This window comes from Diceros bicornis, chromosome 21, assembly GCF_020826845.1.
Source record: "Diceros bicornis minor isolate mBicDic1 chromosome 21, mDicBic1.mat.cur, whole genome shotgun sequence".
In the NCBI taxonomy this organism is placed as follows: Eukaryota; Metazoa; Chordata; class Mammalia; order Perissodactyla; family Rhinocerotidae; genus Diceros; species Diceros bicornis.
Window position 1 is genome coordinate 37,400,266 of NC_080760.1, and position 24,791 is coordinate 37,425,056.

A 24,791-nucleotide genomic window follows, 5' to 3' on the forward strand; every position below is an offset into this window, starting at 1 on the left:
ATTTATAGGCTTGTTTAATGTTAAATGATATCATGTATTCAAAACTGCTTGTCATTTAGTAGGCACTCAACCAATATTTACTTGTTAGTGACTTAAGGGTTCTGTATTTTTTGCTAAATTATAATAAATAACAAGATCAATTAATCTACTCACTTGATAAACAAATACAAAGTTCCCAGTCAATAAACATTTCATGTTGGTAAGCTATGTTTACAAAGATGAGTAAGATATAGTCCTCCTTTTGTACAGATATCAGACTATTAGACAGAAGGAGAAAGAAACTTTTAAATAATTAATAATGTTAAGGGCATTATTACTAGAAAATACAAGTGCCATTTGGAAATAAAGGATGGAATCACTGAGTCTTATTTAGTGACCACCAGAAAGGCTTCACAGAGGAGGTTTTTACTTCAGTCAGGCCTTGTAGGGTGATGTAACAAGTTGAGTGTTCTAGCTTAAAGAAATTAACCAAGCACATGGATAGGAACTAGTTAAATTAAAGTGATTATCTACTAATTTTTGCTCCAAATCTAAGCCTCTGTCCACCATACCATTTATATCTGTCAACATTGTTTAAACAGGAAAAAAAATGATTTTATCAGTGGGTTTAGAATAAAAAATTGGTCCATATGTTCTCATTTACAATGGTAGAAGGAAAGAGAGGATGAGGCTATCATTGCAAGGGCCCACAGTTATCTGACTCCAGAAGTTCAGCTGGGTTAGATCAACTCTGAAGAAATGTTTCAATGTTTATGTACAGATTCTCACCCAGCCATAGTTCTGTAGACTGCCCATTATCTGGTCTCTGAAGGAAATGACTTAAGCGTGGAAAGGAAAGATAGATAATACCTATGGCATCATTGGATTTGTCCCTTGCCAGATAGTATAATTCCAGTGGAGATGCTTTCTGAATTGGATGTTGTCCAGGCTGGGCTTCTATCCATGCAACGAGACATCAGCTCTATATGCCCAGAAGCAATGTGCTGAACAATTTGGAAGATGGCCATCTGATGGAGTCACAGCAACATAAGCAGCATCATTCACGGTCCTGGAAGGTCAATGGAAGATTTCAGCCTTCTTTATACTCCCTAATCTCTAGCTATGTTTCTTCTGCCAAAAATCTACTTGGGGAAGACTTTTACTGGCCCCAAATCACCATCCAGTGCCTAGATTCTCTGCTACACTGTGTGGGAATTCTCCTGGGTGGGGATGAAAATTGGGCCAGCAGTGGCTGCGGTCATCAGTATATACAGAATTAGTGTGTTTCCCTTCCTTAAATCGTCTCCTCCAGATACTCAGACATAAAAAATGTTGCCAGTTATCAAAGAAAGTAAAACATTTAAAATCTTGGTTTGTGTGCTTAAGTACACAACCATGCAATATTGATTAAAGCATTAAAAAAAGAAGAAATAAAGGAAGAAGCTCTAGCTCCACAGTCTACGTAACCAAGCCATACATTTTTAAGTATTACTTGAGTCTAACTTGTAGGGTAAGTTCTTGATTTGTGGGAATGAATAGCAGAGAGGGAGGGAAAAAGCACTTTTTAAAATTTGAGAAACAAATGAACCGTTCTTTAAACTCTTGATGCCCTCTGTGGCCTGTCCTTTGCTTCAATTTTGGTTAAGCAGGTACAAGATTTACAAAACTTGAGTATTTAGCACTGTTATTTTATACATGCACATATTCAATCATATTCACTGAGCACGTTCTATATGCCAACCACTGTTCTAGTCTCCGAGATACAGAATACATCCCTGGTCTCTGGATTTTATTTATACTCAGGGTGCTGAGAGAGACTACAGTCAGGTAAAAAGAAATAAATATCATAATTTCTAGTAATGATAAATGTTTTGAGAAAAATTGCAGGATAATGTGATAGAACATGACTGGGGGATGAGGATGTCACTTCAGATAGCATGGTCAGGAAAGGCCTCTCTGAGGAAGTGACCTAAACAACAAAAAGAAACCAACCATGCTAAGTTCTTGGAGAAGAGTGCTGTAGACAAAATAAATAGCACCACGTAATGATCCTGAAGTGGGAACAAGATTGTCTTGGCAGAGGAGCAGAAAACATACCAGTGTGTAGCGCAGTATAATAAGGAAGAAAGAAGTTCAACAAGAGGTCATGGAAACAGACGGAAGGCAGATCATGTAGGACCTTGTGGAGCATGGTATTCTAAGATAAGAAGATATTTGAAGGCTGCTAAGCAGGTGAATGACATGATCTCACGCTGACTGTTCCATGGAGAAATATAAAGGAGCAAGAGTGGAAGAAAGACAGACGATGTCTCTGACAGTAGGCACACGACGATGGCAGCACGGGTATGATGGTAGCAATACGGATGAAGAGAAGTGTCCATTAGGACTCAGGTCCTGAATCTGAACTCTGCTGTGGTGAAAATCTGAATATCTTCTTCTAATGCTCAGAACTAATAACAGGAACTCAAATCTGAAGAGTTATTTCTGAATTTTCAATGGCCTTTCCCTTGTATTATTTTTATGGATCCCGAGAGCAGCCCTATGAGGTTTGTAGCAGGGAAGCTCTTATACTCTTACAAATGAAGAAATTGGGGTGCCTCCACTGAGAGTCAACCAGAACACGTGGAGCCAGGACTCAGATCCATCGAATGACAATGCCACGCTCTTTCTCCTGGCCCAGCTACCACATTTTTAACAGTCCAAAGCATTTATTTTGTCAGATGCAAAATTGTCCATATTGAGTTGTGTTCTTCTGGAAGTCAGAACATGCTATTATAACAGTTTATCTGCTTTATGTTTAAAGGAGAAGAGGTCCACCTACTCCTAGATAAAAACTTAAGGCTTGTATAGAAGCCAACAAATGGGTAAAGTAAAATGCATTTTTGAGAAATAAAATTCCTTGGTATTTGAGTTAAATGTCCCAGCCCTTGGTCCAGCGGTTTGCTGAATAAAGAAATTTTAGAAAGGAAGAAATGAACAAAGGAACAAAAGAAGAAAGGAACACTAATCAACTCTGCTGTTTAGGAAGGAGAGAGGAAGAAAAGAAAATTTTATTAAACTCCTAGTGTGTCGCAACTATTTTTCCTATGTACATTTCGTATGCTCTCTTGATTACACAACTCTTAGAGGTGGTGTCATCCTATTATTATTCAGATGAGGAAAATAAGGCTCAAAAAAGTGGAGTAATTTTCTCAAGTTTACACAACTGATAAAGTAACAGAGCCACAGTTTGAATACAAGTCAATCTATAACCAAAGCCTAAATATGGCGTGAGTCAGAGCTCCAAACTCGTTCTGGCCTTATGCACTTCCAAAGTGGGTAATAGGACAACAATCTATTTCAGGGCAAGAACTTAAGAACCTCCATTTTTGATATGTTATAATATTTCTTAATGGTGCTGAAAATTTCAGGTACCGTGGTAGACTACCAGGGTGGCTTTTTATTTAAGATCTAAATAGCAAAGACTCGTAATCCTGAGAGCTTATAATTTACAAAGCCTTTAGAGGGGAATGGATTTAAGCCTAGCCTCAGTATGTCAGGTTTAAGAGTAGAGTAGCTGCCCAGAAATTGCAAATTTGAGGTTTTGTACATTATAAAGCAGGCACAAAACATCTGGGTAAAAGAGACCCAGATGCTAGTCCCAGAGCTTGTAGGCAGCTGTGTAGCCTTGAGCAAAGCGCTAAAATCAACTGGATTGCAGTTTACTCCTTTAAGATAAGGATCCTGGACTTTCTCCATTATCCCTCCCTCTCTTTATATCTTGCCTCCTTCCAACAAAGATTTGAGGTAACAGTTGGACTAAATGAACTTTAAGTTTCCTTTTTACAGTGCTACTAAATGCGTCATGAAAATGGCCATTCAACTTTGATTCCCAAAGATCCTTCTAGGATTTTTATTTCCTTAAAACTTGCATCTATGTTTTTTGTATTTTAATTGAAGAGACACATCACGTGTTTGAAGAGACAGGATGTGCACTTATATAACAGATTTGTACCTCTGTTCTTTCCGAGAATGAACACGTGTACTGTGATTCTATCCTGACCTGGTTAAAACATGATGGCATTTGACAAAGAGAACAGATTAGTGGTTACCAGAGGGGAAGGGGGTTGGCAGGCGGGTATAAGGGGTAAATGGGCACATATATATGGTGACGGACAAATAATAATGTACAACTGAAATTTCACAATGTTATAAACTGTTATGACTTCAATAAAATAAAATAAAATAAAATAAAATAAAAATTATGGCATTTGATTTTGTTAGTCAACAATCAACTCAATCCAAGACCGAATAAAACACGACCTCTCTCAATTTGTAGAGCTATTGTGCTTCTTTTCAGTCAGTGCTCTCATAAATTGCCAAAGTTGTTTCAAAGACTAGGTTCACCACTCATTGTACACTTTCCCAACCTATCAAGATTAAACTCTTTGTTGCCCTGAATAGCAGAGCTAAAACAAGTCCCTTAAGTTTGCCTATGCTACAGTGTGGAGAGCTTTCTGACAGCAAATAGGTAAATTGAACTCTTTTAAGAAAGGCCTGTTTCTGTAGCTCAGAGGCTGAACCAAATGAACCTGAAGGCTCCTCCCTCTTACCCCTGTGGTCTCCACACCTGGAGCTGATTACTCAAGTAATAAGGAGGTTAAGCTCTGAGTGTTGCTTCTAGATCTTAAGTAAAAACAAATTCAACTTGTGGTGTCGGGAATTATATACAAGCATTGCATAAACTATGTCCTACAGGATGATAATATTAATCCAGATGTTAACAAACACCCCTGTGGAAAAAATACCATATTCATCAAAGTGCAGCCATTTCTGTACGTGATGGGTCTCTTGCAGATTCGTAAAGCTCATCAACACATTGAAGATTTCTGAGAATTTCTGCAGCGAAGAAACCTAATGTTTTCTAAGCATGCCTGAGAATAGAACCCTTTTATTTCATGGACAATCTTTTAACATCTCAGAGCAATGGTATAGCAAGCCCTTACTGTATTAACAGTTCTTACTTCCAAGCACAAAGCCTGGTATATGGTAAACACCTAATAAATATTTTTGAAAATCAAGTAAGTGCATGAGCGAATGAAATCATATAAAGAGAGGACAAATATTTATAAGCAGACTTGTTCTGTAAATAATTTTTTTTCCTATAGAAACACATTTAACCTCACCCAACCCATGTTTATTGAGTTCCTCTGTTTGAGAGGCTTTGTGCTAGGTGTTGGGGACCTCAGAATCTAGAACAAGATAATGATAACACAATATCATATGTGGAAGGGAGATAGCTAATGGTAAGTGTACAGTCATACATTGCTTAAGGACGGGAAAGCATTCTTAGAAATGTGTCGTTAGGTGATTTCATCATTGTGCGAACATCATAGAATGTACTTACACAAACCTAGATGGTACAGCCTACTACACACCTAGGCTATATGGTAATTATCTATGGGACCACCGTCATACATGCAGTCCATCATTGACCAAAATGTTGTTATGCCACGCATGACTGAAGGTGCTATGGAATACAGGTGGCAGGGAAGATTTCTGGAGAAGGTGGTATCTGCGTTGAGTCTTAAATGACAAGTAACAGTCAGCCATGCAAAGAGGTGGCTCCAAAAATATGTATGATGTGCATGTATAGGAACATCTTCACATGTGCTGCATTTAAGCAATTATTAAGCAGATATAAATACATATATTTTGTTTTGAAGACAAAACTTAGCATCAGAAATGTTTTTGTTCGGTGAGAGAACTAATTTTATATTTCAAGAAACAAGATAACACATGAACACGTGTCAACAATACTTATCTAAATTACGTCAAGGAAAACATGAACCATGAACTGAAATAGGAAATGTAGCATTTAATATTTAAGTTAGTAAGTTAAAATATAATTTATGTGGAGATCTGTAAATCCTTGTTATAGGAATTCTAGTCAACTGCCGCTCCAGCTTTCTCACAACTGAAAAACAGCATCCTACCCATAGGTTTTCCTGTCCCTGAACTGATGAAACCTCCACCATCTCTATCTTCTCTTCCTGTCATAAGTTATAATTCTAGCCAGAGGTGAAGGAGTTCTTTATAAATGAAAAGCTAGGAATTTGACTTTGTTTTTATAACAGGTTCTATGGCTATTTCTCAACCTGTACTGGGAATAACATTCCTCACCCATTTATTCAGTCCACAAATTTATATTGAGTTCCTACCCAGTGACAAACTATGCACAAACATCAGAGGATGCAAAGCTGATACAATCTCATATAGTTCCTTCTTCCCTTGAGCTTATCCTCTAATGAGGGAGACAGATATTAAAAAAAGAGTCATAGAGATGGAAATAAAAATAAGCACTAAGGTATTCTATAAGGGAATATAATAGAGAAATGAACCTGGTCATAGTAGTCATGGAAGACATCCCTGAGGAAGAGCTGATTGAACTAGGGCTGAAAGGTGGAATAGGAATTAACTAGACAAAGGTGGTGGTGCGAAGGAAGTGGGGTTGGAAAGAGCTTTTGGGAATGCCCACAGGAGACTAGGAGCATGGCTTTCTGGAGAAACTCAAAGAATTTCTTGAAGGCAGGCGTAATTTCTTATTTTTGAAATCTCAGCAAATTCTGGCACATAATCACACTCAAAAACTGTTTATCGAACTGGGTGCCTTAACTTGAGAGACAGTGCCAAGGTGCTCTCTTTCCAGTGACAAAGGCATCAGCCCACTGTCCAAATCAAAAAGAAAGTGTAGCCCTCACACCTTAAAACTTTTCTGGTAGCAAAGCTCCAAGAATGTCATAAACTTTCCTAAAAGAATGTTCATTACTTGAGTCCATCCCTCCTTCCTTGTTCTCTCATGTATTCATTTGCTTATTCACCAAATATTGCACACCTGACTGTGCTAGTCACCATGGAGAATTCAAAAACGATGAAAACATAACCTCAGCCCAAAAAAACCTTTTCGTCTACCATGATATCATGTGCACTGATATTCATAACACAAGGCAGAAGAAAGCCTGGGCTACATGGCAGAGATGAAATGAAATATTATGAGAGTGAAGGAGAGTGAGAGATCTCTTTAAGTTGAGGTATTTGGGGAAGGAGATAGTAGTAAAATTATGTCTTGAATGAAGGATATAGACAAATTTCAACAGGTAGATATAAGGGTCCAGGGAGACAGGAAAAGCCATTTCAGGTTGAGAGCAAAATGTAGACAAAGATAAAGGAAAAGGGCAAAGTGTGTGCAAAGGGAACAAAAAATCTAGTTTAGTAGGACCACAAAAAAATAGGATGGAGACCTGCAAGAGGGGATATAAACAGATAATCATCAACCTTGAATCTCTCAAAGACTTAATTCTTTTATCTCGCTGATAATGAGATAAAATTAAACCTTTGTATACAGAGTTAGGCCTTAACAAGATAATTTTGACAGAAATGTAGAGAATCCACTGGATGAAACAGAAATAGGAAAAAGAGAGGTAGTTAGGAAGTATTTTTAACAGTTCAGGTAAGAGATACAGAATGTCTCAACTAGGATGAGAGATGAATTTGAATGGCAAAGGTGGAATCAAATGGGTGTGGTGACTAGCTGGTTACAGGGCATATAAAAGAAGAAGCTAAAGATAGTATTTGGGCAACTGGCAGGAGGTGCTTCCATTCGTTAACTGGGGATGTGAAACAGGAGGCAGATTTGAAGGGAATATGATGAAAGTAGTCAAGTGCCTAGAAGAAGAATACCAGTTTATTATAAGCACACTGGAACCAAATCATATTTCTAAACATAATTGTTTATGCGGGATGTTCAAATTCAAACCACCATAAAGTAATTCCATTTACAATGATGTTAGCACCCTATTCAAAGACATGTGCATGTCCTGTGATCTGTTAAATTTAGTTTAAACATCTCATTCTAGTATTTCTCCCAGTTGGATTATGGTCTTCTATGACACACCTTCAAACTTACTTTCTATACTTAAGTCTCAATTCTTAATTAAATACAGCCCACACCTTAATTAAAATTGTTCATTCTGTTTAAAGATCACATATCAAAATCACACCTCTATTACTTTACCAGTATTATTTCTTTCATCTGGAAAGTCCTTAGTTCTCATCCAAATTTGCACCCAATACCACGCTATTTTGAAGCCTACCTTTAGAGAGCTAATTGTACATTTTATTCCTTCTTTTTATATCTCATGCTGCTGTTTATACCCCTATGACTCCATTTTGCATCAAATGTTTGGTGATTATATCCCTCTTACTCAATTATAAGCTCTTTGAGTATAGAGACAATGTGTACCTCTTGATTTCTTGCTCATAATAGGTGTTCAGTAAACTTAATTAAAAACAGATATCTGCCAACACCTGTATATGATATTAAAAATAGAAAAGTTCAATAGAATACAAATATTTGAATTGAAGTTATAGAAATTATACTTAGTCTGAGGGGAACCAAACAAGACACTGGATTAGAACAATGCTTCTCAAACTTTAATGTGAGTAAAATCTGGGGATCTGATTAAACACAAATTCCTGAGCCCAGCCTGCAATTTCGATTCAGTGGGCCTGGGGTAGGGCTATGAATTTGCATTTCTAACAAATTCCCAGGTGATGGGGGACAGCGGATGACATAGTGAATAGCACTAGTTTAAAGGTTCAGTCTGACATCTGAATGCCTGGATTTAAATTCCATCACCACAGTTTGCTAGCTTTATGCTCTCAAGGTACCAAGTCACTTTAAGCCGAGATTTCTCACCTGTAAAGTTGCGATAATGGAACCCCTGGGGACTGACATGAGAGCTAAAATAGCTGTTCTATAAAACACGCTCCTGACAGTAGCTGACACACAGCATGTGCTTAAAAATTGGACGTGATTGTGAGTATTTAATGATACAAATAAGTCAACAGATTCCTAAAGAACCAGGGTCATTAAACCATGGCCTGCAGGCCGGATCCGGCTCATCACCTGTTTTGGTAATGCTGCTGAACCAAGAATAGTTTTAAAATCTTTGAAAAATATTGAAAAAAAAGATGAAAAATATCAAAAGAATATTTTTTAACATGTGAAATTTACATAAAATTCAAATTTCATGTTCAGTGTCTATAAATAGAGTGTTATTGGAACACAGCCACACGCATTCATTGACATATCGCCTATAGATGCTTTTGTGCTACAGTAGCAGAGCCGAGTAGTCACGTGACAAACCATATGCCCAGCAAAGCCTAAAATGGATACTATCTGGCTCTTTACTTTAAAAGTTTGCCAAATTCTAACATAGCACCAGGTGACTTTATCAGTGAATCATTGGGACTAGAACCATTAATATTTCTGCTGTCTATAGTGGCAATAATGTTCTGTGGGTATAGTTTTTTTTAATAATGAAACTGTACCAAGGTAAGGAAGGATTCTTAGGAACCAAATAATAAAATGAAGAATTGGGAAATAAGATGAATTTAAGGGATAAGTGGTAAAATGGAGTAATTTCCATCAGAGCCCCTCAAACCAGGAAATGCTATTAGATGCCCCAACCCACTTTTTTGAAAAAGCAATATTTATTGTCCTTTTTCTGATTATAAAAGCAATACATGATTATGGTATTTGGAAAATACAAAAATGTATACAGAATATAAATCGACCATATTCCCAGTATTAGAAATAACCACATTTAAACATTTTTGTTTTACAAAATTGGGATGTTACTGTACAGAATGGTTATATATTTTTTAATGTAACATTCCTCCAACATCCTCATATTCTCTGAGAACATTGTGGTTAATGGCTAATGATGTTCCATTGTTTGAAAATGCCATAATTCATTTAATTATTGCCCTCATTATTGGATTTTATTTAAAGGTTTTGTTATTATTTATAAATAATGCTATAATAAACGAATTTGCTTATGATTTTTCTGAAAATCTGTGATTTTTTTCCTGCTCTAATAAATTACTATAATAAAACAACTTTTGTCTAAATTTGGGCTGCTTTAAAGGGACGTAGAAGAAAGAGATTAGAGACAAGGTGTATGTTAATTCGGACAGTCTTTCTCTCAGTTTTCTAGACTTCCAAACCACACCAGTTTTGGGGATTTCTACCTCATGATTGTAACATTAAATGACTTCTATTATCTTTGACCAACCATTTTGGTTTTTTTTATATACCCCATTCTTAAATCCATACCATTACAATCAGGAAAACAAAGTTTTTCTGTTTTAAAATTCCCCCTTCCCTTAGAAAAAAAGGCAATAATCTTATCAAAAATATTTTATTTACAAAAAAATCAATTATACTATACATCCTATACTGGAAATACATTGAATAATTGCTAAAATAAATACAGGCAATTAATTCAATCTTTTTATAAGAATGAGAGAATTTGACATTTGAATGTTATCAAAGCTTAACTTAGAACATAAATAGTTAAAAAGGCAAACTCAAGTTTTAGTCTCATTTATTGGCATGGTGTGTTTGTTTCCCACAAGCTCTCCAACCAGTGAGAGTTGGCATTGCAGAATGTTATGTACCTTTTTGGATTCCAAAGGTAGAATGTGCAGCTTTTTCTTAGGCAGGATAGATGGAACATAGTTGTTTGCATGCAAAAGAAGCAGACAGGCAGGAAGCACATGACTGAACACTTCTCCACGTCTCTGCTTCACACAATACTTTTTATGCAACTATTCATGTGTTCGATTGTGTTTTTTATTTAGCACAGGTCTACACAGCACCAGCTACAAGACAAGATGGGTCATGTCAAAAGTCCAACTGAATAACTGAGGCTCTGGAGTAGTTAATTAGCTGGGTTAAAGGTACCTGGTTCATCAATTTTTTTATGTGCTAATTCTCAATACATTTATTAAACCTTGATATCATTTCTACTATGTAAACATATTTAGGTAGGCTAAGAACAGGAGAGATGAAGAAATTATCTGTATAATCCAGAAAAAGTCCTCCCTAGAAAGTAAAAGCCAATTTTGAATCTATATGCTTTATATTTATTATAATTTACCCAACTCGACCGTGTAAACCTCCTACTAACATGTAAAGTGAACTGACAAGCTGAAAACAAAAAGATAGATAAGATGTGTTCAATATATAGACAGGATCTGGTGAATTCAGGCCACAGAACAAAATGATGAACTCCTTTGAATTTACCCAAATCATATACATAATTTTTTCCACTTTCCATTTTACTTAGCCTGAGAAAACACTGCCAGAATCTCCAAAGATTATTCATCTTTGGTACTCATGTTTTGTCCAGTGCTGGATGCCTAATGTTTTAATTCACGGACTAGCATTCCCTTTTTTTTTAATCTTGTGAAAAAAATTGCACTTTTCTACCCCTTTGGCCTTGATTTTCAATGATTTTCTTTTTTTGTACACACAAGTATGTATTTCTACTCCCAAAGTGTGACAGGTACATTGGCCTTTTTGGAAAGAAATGAAAAAAAATTTAAAATATTGAAAGTTGAAATACTTCTTCACAGAAATAAACTATTCAATTTTAAAAAGTAAAGAGAAAGAGAAACGTTTTTATTTTTTCTATCATGAACAACATCAGTCAACCAAGCTTCACATTTTGGGTAGGTTTTTTTAAGTATGAATTTTTTCAGAACCTATTTTATTAAAAAAAAAAAAAAGGAAGAACAGGTGTATTTTGGCAGAGAAGTAAAATATAGAATATGCAAAATTGTTTTAAAAATTGGCATACAAAATTTTAAAACACAGTACAATTATATAAAAATACAGCACAGCCAACGGCCTTTAAAATTTCCTTTGGCATTTCATTTGGTAGAGTTAAACAGAAAATCCTTTCTAAAAAAAAAAAAAATTAGCCATCAACACAGTCCATAAGTTAGGTTGTATACGTTGAAAGAACTTTTCCTTGAGTTTCCAAATCCTCTTCTTCCGTGATAACCCACATAAAGCATGGCTAGTGAGGTATATAGAGAAAAACATTGTTAGGCGATGTACAGTAAGGAAAAAGTGCATAAACAAAAAATTCTTCCCATTTTCATAGAAATAACAGGTTAAATCTGAGTTTCTTCTTGTTGATGTATCATTTTACTTTGGCAGAATCAAAATAAACCCATAGAAATGTCTTTGTTCAAGTCCCAGCAGCAGTGATATGTCTCCATTGGTGGCATTATCCGATGCCACAATACTGTACAGTCCCTAGAGGAACTAAGGTTTTGTGTGTGTCTGCATGTGTGACTGCAAACGTCAATGTACGATCATACATCAAGCACCATGTCATACTGTTGTCCCTTCTTCCGCCTGCCACATTTATTGATGAGAACCACATACAGCGTCAAAAGCATGACCCAATAGCATGCATAGAGCAACGTTCCAACAATTAGAACTGTCTGTTTGGATTCTGTGAATGGCTTTTTAGATTCTTTATAAATGGTGAAAATGACTCCACCCAGCAGGATTGTAAACCAAACGGACACTGGAATGAGCCCTATGAAATTAACAACAATGGTTTTCCTTCCAGATGTGCCCCACCCAGCTTTGTTGATCGTTGCAATTGCAAACATTTTGGCGGGAAGTAAACTTGACATGTATAACACTGAGTAGAGGGACATGAAGACCATGACGATATTTCCTCTAAGGCAGCTGGCAAAGGATGATTTTATGAGACCTACTAACTGGACAGTTAACAAGAAGAGGAGGATATTCCAAATTTTACCCCTGTAGAAGAGCTGGATTACTGTGGCAATGAGAAAGAAAGGGAAGAATCCAGTGATAACCGCTTCGTAGGTCATCCACAAGTGATGTTTATGAAACCACATCGCATTGTACAGCCACTCTCGGAAGTAGGACTTGCTCCAACGGGTCTGCTGGTTTAACCATCTGAGATATTCTATAGGTGTCTCAGTAAGGCACTTGGATCGAGCTGTGTACTTTGTTGCATAGCCCAGACTCAGCACTCGGTTCGTTAGATGCCGGTCATCACCAAAACTACATTGGCTGCCCATAAATTCCTGATTGTACCAGTCTTCCACAAATTCATGCAGCAATGAGTTTCTGTACATTCCCAGAGGTCCACTAATGCACTGGACACACCCAAAATAAGACTGACAAGCCCTTTCTATGTTAAAAGCCATCCAGTATCTCACACTGCTGAGGAAGGAAATCCAGGAATCGTACTTGTTTAAAATCTGCGAGAAGAAAAAAATAAGTAAATAAAAGGTAAACTTTAGCCAAAAATACCAACAAAATCTACACTATCATAAGGTTACTCCCTAGAGTGAGGTTTGTTATTTTATCCTCCTGTTTTGGCTTCCTTCCTCTTTTTAACATGGTTATATTTTCTTTTCTCTGATTCTATACCACTAGATTGATTTGATAGGTTGTGTGCACGTGTTGGGACTCTTTGATAAATATTTTTTCTACCTCATTATTCTCTGTCCTCTTTTTGCTATGTTTTTTGTTCTTGTTCTTGTTGTTATGTGATAATGTTGAGATTTTTTTAGGCTTTAGTTCTCAGCCCCTAAATTCTTCTCCCGCTCTTTACTACCATTTAAGATTTGAAGGTTTTTAAGTTCTATTCTCTCCAGTTCTGGTTAATTTCCAACTCATCCAATTCTGTTAATTTTCCTTCTCCTTCCTCCTCTCTTTTATACAATAGTGATAAAAAGAGTTTGTTCTGGCCTCCCCCCAAAACTTGAATCCTGAAATAATAATCTATGTAAAGGCTATTGAAAATTATCAGCTTTTTCTTGGCAATATTTCTAAATTCTCTCCTCTGTCTCAGTTTTGTTCAGTTTTCATCTGGATTTTGCATGCTTCCTTTTTATCACCAGGCTATTTCTTTGTCCATTCTAGTGTGTTTTCTTTGCCTTCACTATCACCATGAATACACAAAATGGGTTATACAGCAAGATAATACCTAAATTTTAAAGTCATATTTCTCTGCGCTTCTCACCTTCTGCTAAATTCGAATCACACATTTGCAAAGAACACATTTTAATCTTCATATATTTTCACATATTCATTTTCCCATCCCACAAATTTCAAATTGCCTTCATTGATATTTGTTTCACTAATTTTTTCTTCATTTATAGTAAATAATGAGAAATAAGGAGAAATTAGTGGGATATAAATAATAAATTGGAAAACCCACTTATTAATGAATTGTTCTTTTGCCTTTCTCACTAGTATAAATTTGAGCTGGTGTTCCTCTTTTCTTCCTTTGTTTTCCAATTTGGATTTTTTTGTTGTTGTTGTTTGAGGAAGATTGGCCCTGAGCTAACATCTGTTGCCAATCTTCCTCCTTTTTTCCTTTATTCTCCCCAAAGCCCCAGTAGATAGGGGATGCATATAACAGTTGTACATCCTTCTGCTCTATGTGGGACGCCGCCTCAGCGTGGCTTGATGTGATATGCGTAGGTCTGCGCCCAGGATCCGAACCGGCGTACCCTGGGCCGCTGAAGTGGAGTGCGTGAATTTAACCATTATGCCACTGGGCCGGCCCCTCCAACTTGGATTCCTTTTTTTTTTTTTTTTTTTTTTGTGAGGAGATCAGCCCTGTGCTAACATCTGCCAATCCTCCTCTTTTTGCTGAGGAAGACTGGCCCTTGGCTAACATCCATGCCCATCTTCCTCTACTTTATATGGGACGCCACCACAGCATGGCTTGCCAAGCGGTGCATCAGTGCGTGCCCGGGATCTGAACCGGCAAACCCCTGGCCGCCGCAGCGGAGCACACGCACTTAACCTCTTGAGCCACTGGACCAGCCCCCTCCAACTTGGATTTTTGATCACCCACCCACATATTAAATACATAGGTATAAGATATAGAATCTATCCTCCGCTGTACTTCCATTTTTCTTACCCTTGCAACTAAATGAATTCCAACATCAGATTTTTACCAGAAAGTTAAGTTATGGCTCAAGAAGATATGGTGGAAATCACTCCTACACATTTACATTATATTGTATGTAACTTATCAACCACAACAGACATGTGTTATACCCGAGGATTACGCAAAGAAACACTAAATTATTTCAGTTTAGGAGAAAAGGCAGTCAAGTGAGTCCGAGGCACATTCTAATGTGTCTTCAGCACCAAAAACAATACCTGGCACAGAGTTTGGTGTGTAGTAAATATACGTTCAATGAATCAATGAGTAAGAGTGCACTAAAAGTGACCCATGCAAAAAGTGAAGCCATACACACCTGGACATCTCCCCCAACACCTCCAACCATGGGGTCTTCTTCTAAAACTTTTACCATCTCCACAGACGAGGCAGGGTCAAGCATGGTGTCTGAATCACAAACCTGCAAAGAAGAAAGCAGAAATGAGTTAAAGAAAAGGAACAACTGTGAGTGTGCTTCATACAGTTAAAATTGGGCGTATGTGTTATGCCTTCGGCCTTGTTGTCACAAGGCCTCAATAAGCAAGTATCACAGGGATGACAGAGTTGTTATATCATGGCCAAGACAAGAGCTTGTTTTTCAGCAAGCTCAATATTTAAGTTAATGGCATTGCTGGCAAGAACAGCTCAAGTGACGTACTAGGTATGTCTTACAGGATGATCTGCTTCTCCTGGTTTGCCATGGATTGTCCCAATTTTGGCAATGAAAATCTTATGTTCCAGGTAACATCCTAGTTTTCCAGGACTTGGAAAACATCCTGGGTTGGTCACTTTGGATGTTTGTTTTTTTTTCTCCCCGGTTGCCTTAAATAAAGTTTTTAGGCAACTTGTCCCTCAGGTCTGAATGATGTTTGGAAAATCCTATGACAGTATTGAAAGGGAGACATGTTTAACAGTGAATTGTTTTCCCCTATTTCAATATAGTGAAGAAAAGACAAGCAAGAAATTCTCCTACAGCTGGTTGTCTAGTTCTGAAGCAAGATGTCCATATGACCTGGGCTCAGCAGGTAACACTGCATCAGTAAGGGAACTAGTATGACCTCCAGACCACCTTTTTATCCTAGAGTATTAAGTATTCATCTAGCCCTTTGTATATAAAAGCAGATGTAAATTATCTTAAGCCATTCTAGAAATGCTAATTGTTGTTCATAAACACAATCTTTATGTGAGTCAAAAAAAGTAATTCTGAAACCAAACCAACTACAACTTCAAGAACATTATTAGGATTAGTCAATACCATGAGCTCCTGACAGACATTTCTATTGGAGGCCCAAAGAGGCAGGGTTACAAACAGTACTTTTCTTTCCAGCTTGATTTCGGAACCCTTTGGAAAATGAACCAGAAGAATGAGGCAGATGAAAAACTAAACTATCTCCTGTGTACTCAAAAAGCTGATGCGGAGAATAAGGCTTATATCTGTGGAGCAGCAGCCTTTCTAATTATGTTCCCCAGTATTAGACAGTCTTACTTAGTCCCATACTGCATCTAGGTGGGGCCAGCCTGCTCCTGCAGACACAGTGCATGCCTCTTCAAAAGGAATGGTAGCTCCTAGTGGTAGCTCACTCCTAGAAGAAAGGGGGAAGGATAAGCTGGGCTACCCCATACTCCTTCCACACTCACTAATCAGAGTAAGTCATTTCTCTTAGGGAGGAAGGAGTGAGACAGCTGGGAAAGGTTACTACTACTTAGGGAAAGGTTACTACTCCTTACTTACTTATTACTATTAAGGTGGGTTATATCTGTGGATGGAGCTTCTTCCACACGATCAAAGAAAACCAGAAGGAGGAAAAGTGCAGCCACCTCTCTCTCCCTGATTAATACTAATAAGACACAGTGTTCCCTTCTGGGGAATGCAGCAAGGCCGGAGCAGATGTAAACTGACCAGAGTTGACCTGTAATGAACCAGTTCCTCATCCCCACCCAAACAATAAATGACGTGATTGGAAGAGACTGGGGTGTTATCTGCAATTCCCATTATTTTCCCATCAAGTCTGGCTATACAGGATGGATTTAATCAAGATTTAGCCTATTTATTTATATCAAAAGTAATTATCTTTACAGTTCTCCAAACTACTTTATAAAAATAGTAGGGATTTGATATACCACTTTTGAATGGAGAAAAAACAACCTAAGAAAATAATTTGTAGAGGCATTAACTTTCAGAGTTGAAAGGGACCTTACACAGATATAGCATGAGTCCGTCACATAATTAGCTAAGGAATTCCAAATTTTAAAAAATGTATCTGTCTCAATTTTACTAATAGCTATTTTTTTTCTGAAAAGATTATATATTAATGTAGAATGTTGGTGAAAACAGCTATTTAAATGTATTATTGAAACTTACGACTTAAGGAGTATATGGGGTATCCAGTTATAAAAAATGAACTTATCACTTCTCTTTATTTAACTAATAGCAATTTTAGGGTTAACTTTTGAATTTTTAATTTTATTTTACGTATTTAGAGTCATCCATTTTCTAAATAAAAACCCATTTATTGTTTGTTTGTTGTTTGGCATTCTATTCTGGTCCAGCATGGTCTCATTTATTTTATAGAAAAAAAAAATTTAGGCTGAATCTAGGCATTAGTTTTTCACTGCAGAAAGTAGGATTTTACTAATACTTGGGTTTGTAGGTTTGTACCTAAGAGTCCTAAGCCTCAGAAGCCTAAACAAATGACTCCAAAAGTGATGTTTTGCTTCTCCCATGCCTTGTCTATCACTGGCTTGTGCATGGCTACAAGCCAGGCAGGAGGGTAAAGAAAGGTGAAGGCAGAAGGTCAACCCACCTTTAGAACCCTGCATCCTGAGTTTATGGCGACACCCACCTCTATTGACTCAAGCCAGGAAAGGTAGAACCAGAAAGCTAAAATAAGACTAAAAGCAACAGGAAGGGGCAACCCAGAATTAATGTTCAAGCCCCTCCGCCTGCTTGCGAGCGTAAACAAGCCAAGGCAACTGCCCCTTTGAAATGACTAACCTTGAACCAAACTTCTGAGGTTCTGCCTATTAAAATTGGCCCTGCCTCTCCCAGTTTCCAACAGCAAAGGGCCAGAAGTTCTCTGAGAGAGATTGTTCACGTTGTGAGTGTAACTGTGTTAGAAGGGAAAGCTCTCAGAAATCTCTTGGGAAGGTGTTTGTTATACGGGATTCAAGAACTTTCCAGAAGTTCAATTTCTGGATATTGTTTGGTTGTAGAATGCCAACTAGAAAGCCACCATCCAGGACAGTCTGTAAAAGCATGTATGTTCTTGGATCTAATAGTATTTATTTACTAGTGTGTAAAGAGTGTAACTTTAGGCCCTCTTAAAATCAGTATAGTAGGAACCGCATTTCTAGTTGTCTCCTCACAAATTAATAACAAGTATGTAATTTCACGAATGTTGGCTATTTAGCTCTAGGATAGAAGCTGTGGGGGACATACACCAGTTCACGCAGAGCTTAACCTCACATGGGGGAAAGCTACGGGACATGAACTGCACACAGAAAAATTAGAGGACAAATCAAAACCCCTTTCTGTCCACACGGAATGTATCATTATAATTTGTTTAAACCACATGATCACTGGGCATAAGATTTCTCACTAGGAGATATGGAAATGAAGCAAAGTCACCAAATTCTGACTAAAATGAATATTTTGTGATACATGGAAATTACAGAAAATTCAAATTTCAGTGTCCATAAATAAAGTTTAATTGGAACCCAGGCATGCTCATTCATTTTCATATTATCTACAGCTGCTTTCACACTAAAAAAGCAAAGTTGAATAGTTGCAACAGAGACCATATGGCCTGCAAAACCTGATATTTAGTAAATATAGTATCAGCCTTTTACAAGCAAAGTTTGCCAACCCTGGGACTAAAGTGATTGGTTGCAGGGGGAGGGTTCTCTTTCATAAAATTAAAAAAAAATTAAAAAGTTGAGATTAAATACATTCTAAGCTCCAATTTTAATTCTAGTAGATTTTTTTAAAGGTTCCCTCTGTCTCCATGTGTTATAAATAACAGTAACTGCATAAAAAGCGTAAAATGTAATAAACTAAATTTTTTTCTTTAGCAAAGATTTGCCTATTATAAGAACAAATGCCCTCAGAATCAAGAAGCCTCAATTAAGTCTTGAGTTCAATATCTTACTATTTCTATGACCCTGAACAAGCCATTTATCATCATCATGGTACTGGAGTGAGACACTGCATATAAAAGCACTTTGTAAATTACAAAGGACTGTAGAGAAGTACTCCATTAGTATTAGGTAATAATCTTTAAATTTTTATACTCCCTAAGTAAACCCATACCTAAAGGATCATGACAATCATTCCTAAAAATAGATGACTTAGAGAGACTCTCTAAAAGGAACATGGGAATTGATTATATATCGAGAATCTCTTATCACAATGAACAAACTCAAATGTATCTAGAACTATCTGTGATAGCTACGGACTATTGCTCTATAGTCTATTACACAAGTTATTAGACTATAAGTCCATTACAATTTATCTCACTGATCTTAATCTGCCTCACTGTAATTTAAATAAAAACCTCCTCTAGAAGTATTGTTCCTTACTGTACCAAATGCCTTTCAAATTCTAAGACCCAAGTCTAAAATGCCAAGTCTCTGTTTGACTTGTTTTTACCGCGTTTTCTTTCAGACTGACTCGTGGATTCCGCCCCCCTCCGCCTGCCCCATACCACTTCAAAGGGCATTGAGAGCTACACAGCAAGAGGAAATTACTCTGGCCGCCTTCAATAAGGAAACAGATTGGAAATAAATCAAGACCCCTTCTGTTGCTACTGCCTTCACTCTTTTCCTGATTGTAAGGCTCAGTCCTTTATTAACCTTGACCCTTCATCTTAACCTTTACCCAGTGAGACAATTTTTTTCTATAGTGTGTAGAATTTGCTCTTGGTCATGACCCCGCTACCCAGTTTCCCTGCCACAACTTAACGACAAAGTAAGTGGAAAGTCCCCCGTACCCCTCCTTCCCCTCGGGACATTTCACTAGTGAAAAGGAGTAGGCCAGAAGAAAAAAAATTCACACATAGTTATTTACTAGCAAACACGAGATGGTGCTGGTCTCCCTGAACTCCTAACAGTACAATACCAGAGTAAACACACAGCTGAAAGGAAAAGAAAGCACTGTTCAAATGTTAGAATCAAACAGATCTGAGTCCCAATCCACCATTTACCAGTTACATAAACTTGGACCTGCTTTTTGACCTTAGACTTCTTATCTCACCTTCCTAAGCCTGCACCCTTTTGCTGAGAAATATGGATAATCGTATCCACTTCATAAGTTTGTTGTAATGGTAAGTTAATTTGACAATGTATGTAAGGCACTCAATAATGGTCAGCTCGTACTAAATGCTCAATAAAAGGAAAACATATGTACTAAGAAGTGATAAACCAAAACCACGGGCACAAACTAAGGACATTTAGTCCAATGAGAAAAGGGGTCCTTCTTATTATTACCATAAATGATCTATGACTCACTCAGAGAGCAAGAAACTAATGCCTAGTCCAATATCCAATAAATTTAAATTAAACAAGTTGAATGCTTGAGCAGACAAAGTAAAGCCCTTAGATTGGGTTGTTTACTAGGGAAAAGAAATAGAAAAATTAGAGAGCAGTTTGCAGTTGATTTTGATTCATTTATAGCCTGGAATGTACCCTTGGAGTACAATGTGTGAAAGTTGATCATGTAGCAAAGGGTGTACCCTGGATTTACTGAAACTTACAAAAGTGTTTGTTGCATTTTGACTTGGTAACTCTTCATTGACATTGAATCTGCTAAATGTGATGCTACTTAAAATAGGAACATAATCTTTGCTTTCGGAAGTACTTAAACGTATATGACAGAATTTTATGTTTTTAATCTAGACCTTGAGAGCTAAATTGTTTGGTGAAAAAGAGTACATATCACTGGTAATTTGTGTGGGACTGTATACATGCAGGAAACGGGGAAAACCAAAGAATTAGGACAGAAAATAACCTTCACAAAAATAGAATATTGCACACAATTTAAAATTTCTCATATAACCAAAAAGGTCAATCAAAAGCTTATAGTGTATGGTAATTAATTATATTACAACAAACTCCTAGGACTTTATTAATATTGCATGATACTTTCATTTAAAAAAAAAATCTTGATTTTCTACTTATTTGGATTCTGGATAAAAGGAGTGCACAGGTAAGCCTTACAACTAAGTTTACTAGCCTCAGATTACGTGGCAAATACAAAATGGCAAATGATGGGAGTGGCAAATACAAAATCATAAAATCTAAGAATTTTAGACCTAAAAAGATCCTTTGAAATTAATCAGTAAAACCACTCCAGGAGGGGAAATACCCTCAAAGGAAAAGAAAGATAATCTTTCTTTTGGGGGACGGATGGGTGATGGGGAGATGATTCTCTCTTACAGTAATTTGGTTTATGGCATGGGATCTCAAATTTAGTCAATGGAAAGCCTCTACGTCATAGACACCTAAGCAATTTGGCCCTTCTTTGTGGCTCTTTTTAAAAGGAATTAGGAAGATATATGTCTTCGTTGGTAGAATGAATTACTCAAATTGTTATAAAATAATTCTTGACTTTGGTCAACCTAGAATCTCTTCAAACCATTAAGGTTAAAAAAGGAATCATTTGGTTATTCTCTCTTCCTTTTTTTAGGAAGGGTTAAACATTAGTGAAAGCTATAAAAGGTGCAAAGCAAAAGTGACAAGTCAGCTGGAGAAGTGGAAAACCAAATGTTGTCACCTCTAAAGCTTAAGCCACAAAACATCTTTATTCCAAATGGTTGGAATTCTCATTCTAAAGAAGGGAATCAGGAAATCCTATAATGATGGCACTTAAATCAGAGTTTACATTCAACAACCCAACTTTGGGGGAAACGGCAGATTAAAAATGAAAGTGAGAAACATGATAGTAACTGATTGATAAATAAAAAGCAAATTCTGATACCCCCTCTTTTTTTTTTTTAATTATACTCTGCCACAGCCTGGGTTTGTTGCTAGAAAGAAAATGTCAGAAAAATTAACAGTACTGAGTTAGGGTCCTGAGCTGGGCGTGATCTCAGAGATCATCTGTTCTACCAATTGAGACCCAGAGCAAGTGAATGACAGAGTTGAGTCTAGAATTCAGATTTCCCCATTTCTGGTTCAATGTGCTCTTTATCTTATCCTCTAAAATGAAGGATACAAAGAAACATATAACTTTCTCAACATTGGTCCTCAGAATATTTCCTATACAGAACAGGAACCAATCAAATGTTATATACTGTAGATTCTCATTATTCATGGTAATTGTGTTCTGCAAAGTTTCTGTGAACACTGAATTAGCAAATATCAAAAAATTCTCCTTTCTAGCAGAAATACAGCATTAGGTTCCTCTGAGTCTCTGGTTACAACATTTTTATCCACTGATCACTACCTAACCTTGTTTTACTTGTGTTTCTGTTTAAATATACCTCATTATATATATATAGAGAGAGAAACATTAACATTGAATTCACAGCCAACAGTACTATAACTCATGCCTGAACAAGCTCACCTAACAAACATATATCCTCTATAACGCAATCACAGCTTTCTTGTGCTTAGGAACACTGGACAGCACTTCAGCATTATACTTGGGGGACATTTAAAATAGCTACATCACCAACAAAAAGCACAAAAGTGTGAAAAACATGATAGTAAATAGGCTATGAAGAGGTTACTTGTTTAGAGCATAAAAGCTGAAACAAGAAGGCAAAGCATAGTCTTGTTTGACCTCAGCTGGGAACATGCACATGGGGCGACTCAAATGTTTTGCTGCTCTGCACCTTTGAAATGATCACAAAAGCACTGCAAGTATTGATTTGGGGATTACAAATACATTTTAGGGAGTAGGGTAATTTACAAATACAGAATCCATGAATAATGAGAGTCAACTCTACTATTATCAATGATTTAGTTTTACTTTTCTCCTGCTCAAAGAATCTTGAATACCCAGGATGCTGCCAGATTAGATTAATAATAAAATTGCCTCCTATAATCTTCCCTTTTAGAAAATGTTCATACTTTTTGTATATTTTCTACCAGAGAAATCCCTAATGCACACATCAGGGGATATTTGTTTTTTCCTTTGTCACATAGACTGGTGGCCACTTATGTTGTAATATCCATGTTTAGTAATAAGAGATATGAAAAGCAATTATATAATCTAGATATCAAAGGATACTTGAAATGTCTTCTGATATTAAGTAAATAAAAGATACAAAAAGTAAATATAATATAATCCCAAAATTGGTTTAAAAATAAGGGAAAAATAGAAAGGTATACACTAGAAAGTATTAAATTTGATAGTCTGTGTTTGCTGCAGAGTATTTTAATTTTCCTCATTGTGCTTTTCTATATTTTTTAAACATACTACCATAAAAATGTGTTATTTGGTAAATAAAAAAGCTAATATAAATACATTTTGGAAAGGTAAGAAAGATTTTTGCTCTACCTTAAGCCATATTCAGACAGGTCAGAATCTGTCCTTCTTTCAAAAAAAAAAAGGTTCTCCAGAAAATACTTTGATTCAAAATTAAGAAAGTCTTCCTCATTCTCATCTTTATTTCTCATTCCCTTCATCTTCTTCTCTCATTTTGTCTTTTTCTTCTGCTTTTTTTATCTTCTCTATCTCTGAAAGCAGCCACTAGATGAATAGCATCATAGATGAATTTACTACCACACTGGATTTTTCCTAAAGCTTCCCTCCATATTCCAAGTCAGCATTAATTCTTTAAATGGCTTCTAAAGCTGAGACAGTAGTCAGTAGAGAAGACTAGAGATGAAAGCAGAGAGAGAGAGGGAGAGGTGGTAATTGATAAAGCCTTGTTCTGGGGGAGACCAACCAGAGGGAGCCAACCTAGAAAACCCAGGAGTGTAGGTAGAAAGGTCAACCTTGAAATAGGAAACGAGGTTTGGTACCCTTGAATCTATAAGCAGGAGAGAGTGAAGAAGATCTTGACAGCATTCAGAAGCAGTATTTTTGATTTTCTCTTTCATAGGAGGCAAGGTCATCTGTTAGTAGTTAAACAGGGAGGAGTTTGGGGAGGGTGCTGGGGGAGAGGGGTGAAGGTATGAAATAATAGGTCATGAGAGCAATAAGCAAGACATCTATTAAACATCAAGCGAAGAGAGTGCTGACCAGTGCCAAAGACCCAGCTGCAACTGGAAACCAATCATTTTGGCCATCTCTCTGCACAGTTAAGCAGTGTTCTTCAGCCAGGTGAGCAAGTGTGTGAGCAGATGGTCAATTTCCTTCCTAAGCCTCCATTTACTCTCGTGTATTAGCACCTGAACTTTGCTTCCTTCCTTCTCTAACCAACCTGAAGTCCACGTTCAATCACTTGCAATACTTAGTAGCCAACATCCTCAACACCTCTTCTCTCCTTTGTCTTTCTGTGGTTTCTGCTTTGCAACTCTCAGACCCTGGGTCAGTCAGAACGGAAGGTGAGAGTACATTAGTTTGAACTTTATGATATTTCCATTTTTATAGGACACACATGGTTAAATATTGGGGAACTTGATGAGGGATGGCAGGATGGAATTACCTGGTTTCAGAATGCCAAAAGATTTTTTTATCCTTGTTTGAGCACTTAGAATGGACTGAGAATCCCAGGAGGATTCGGGGCCCAGTAACAGCTGCTGCTCCGGTCAGTCTATCCGGAGGCATCAGCCAGAAGGAAGGAAAGTTCTCAAGCCTGATTAGGGCTCTAGCAGAAAGCCTACTCTAACATTTCATATTTTGTATTATTTTTTCCTGGACAGGCCCAATATCAAGTTGTCAAGGATACAAACAAAATTCAAAACAAGAATGATGGGAGAAGGGGGTTTGAGAGGAATAGGTTTAAAAAAAAAGAAGAAAGAAAACCCACACAATGATGTCTTAATTAGAAATGGCAAACATAAGAATTGTTTTCACTAGAATCA

General features: G+C 37.0%; 1 protein-coding gene across 1 annotated transcript in view; it reads right to left on the reverse strand.

The window, feature by feature from the left end:
* Positions 1-11,460: 11,460 nt before the first annotated feature.
* The window catches only part of HAS2 (hyaluronan synthase 2), a 29,292-nt gene continuing 15,961 nt past the window's right edge, over positions 11,461-24,791 (reverse strand). The window contains exons 3-4 of the mRNA XM_058564872.1: positions 15,139-15,240; positions 11,461-13,119 (exon numbers count right to left, since the gene is read on the reverse strand). Of these exons, the coding sequence (XP_058420855.1) occupies positions 12,190-13,119; positions 15,139-15,240 (1,032 nt within the window). The 3' untranslated portion in view covers positions 11,461-12,189. The remainder of the gene's footprint in view (positions 13,120-15,138; positions 15,241-24,791) is intronic.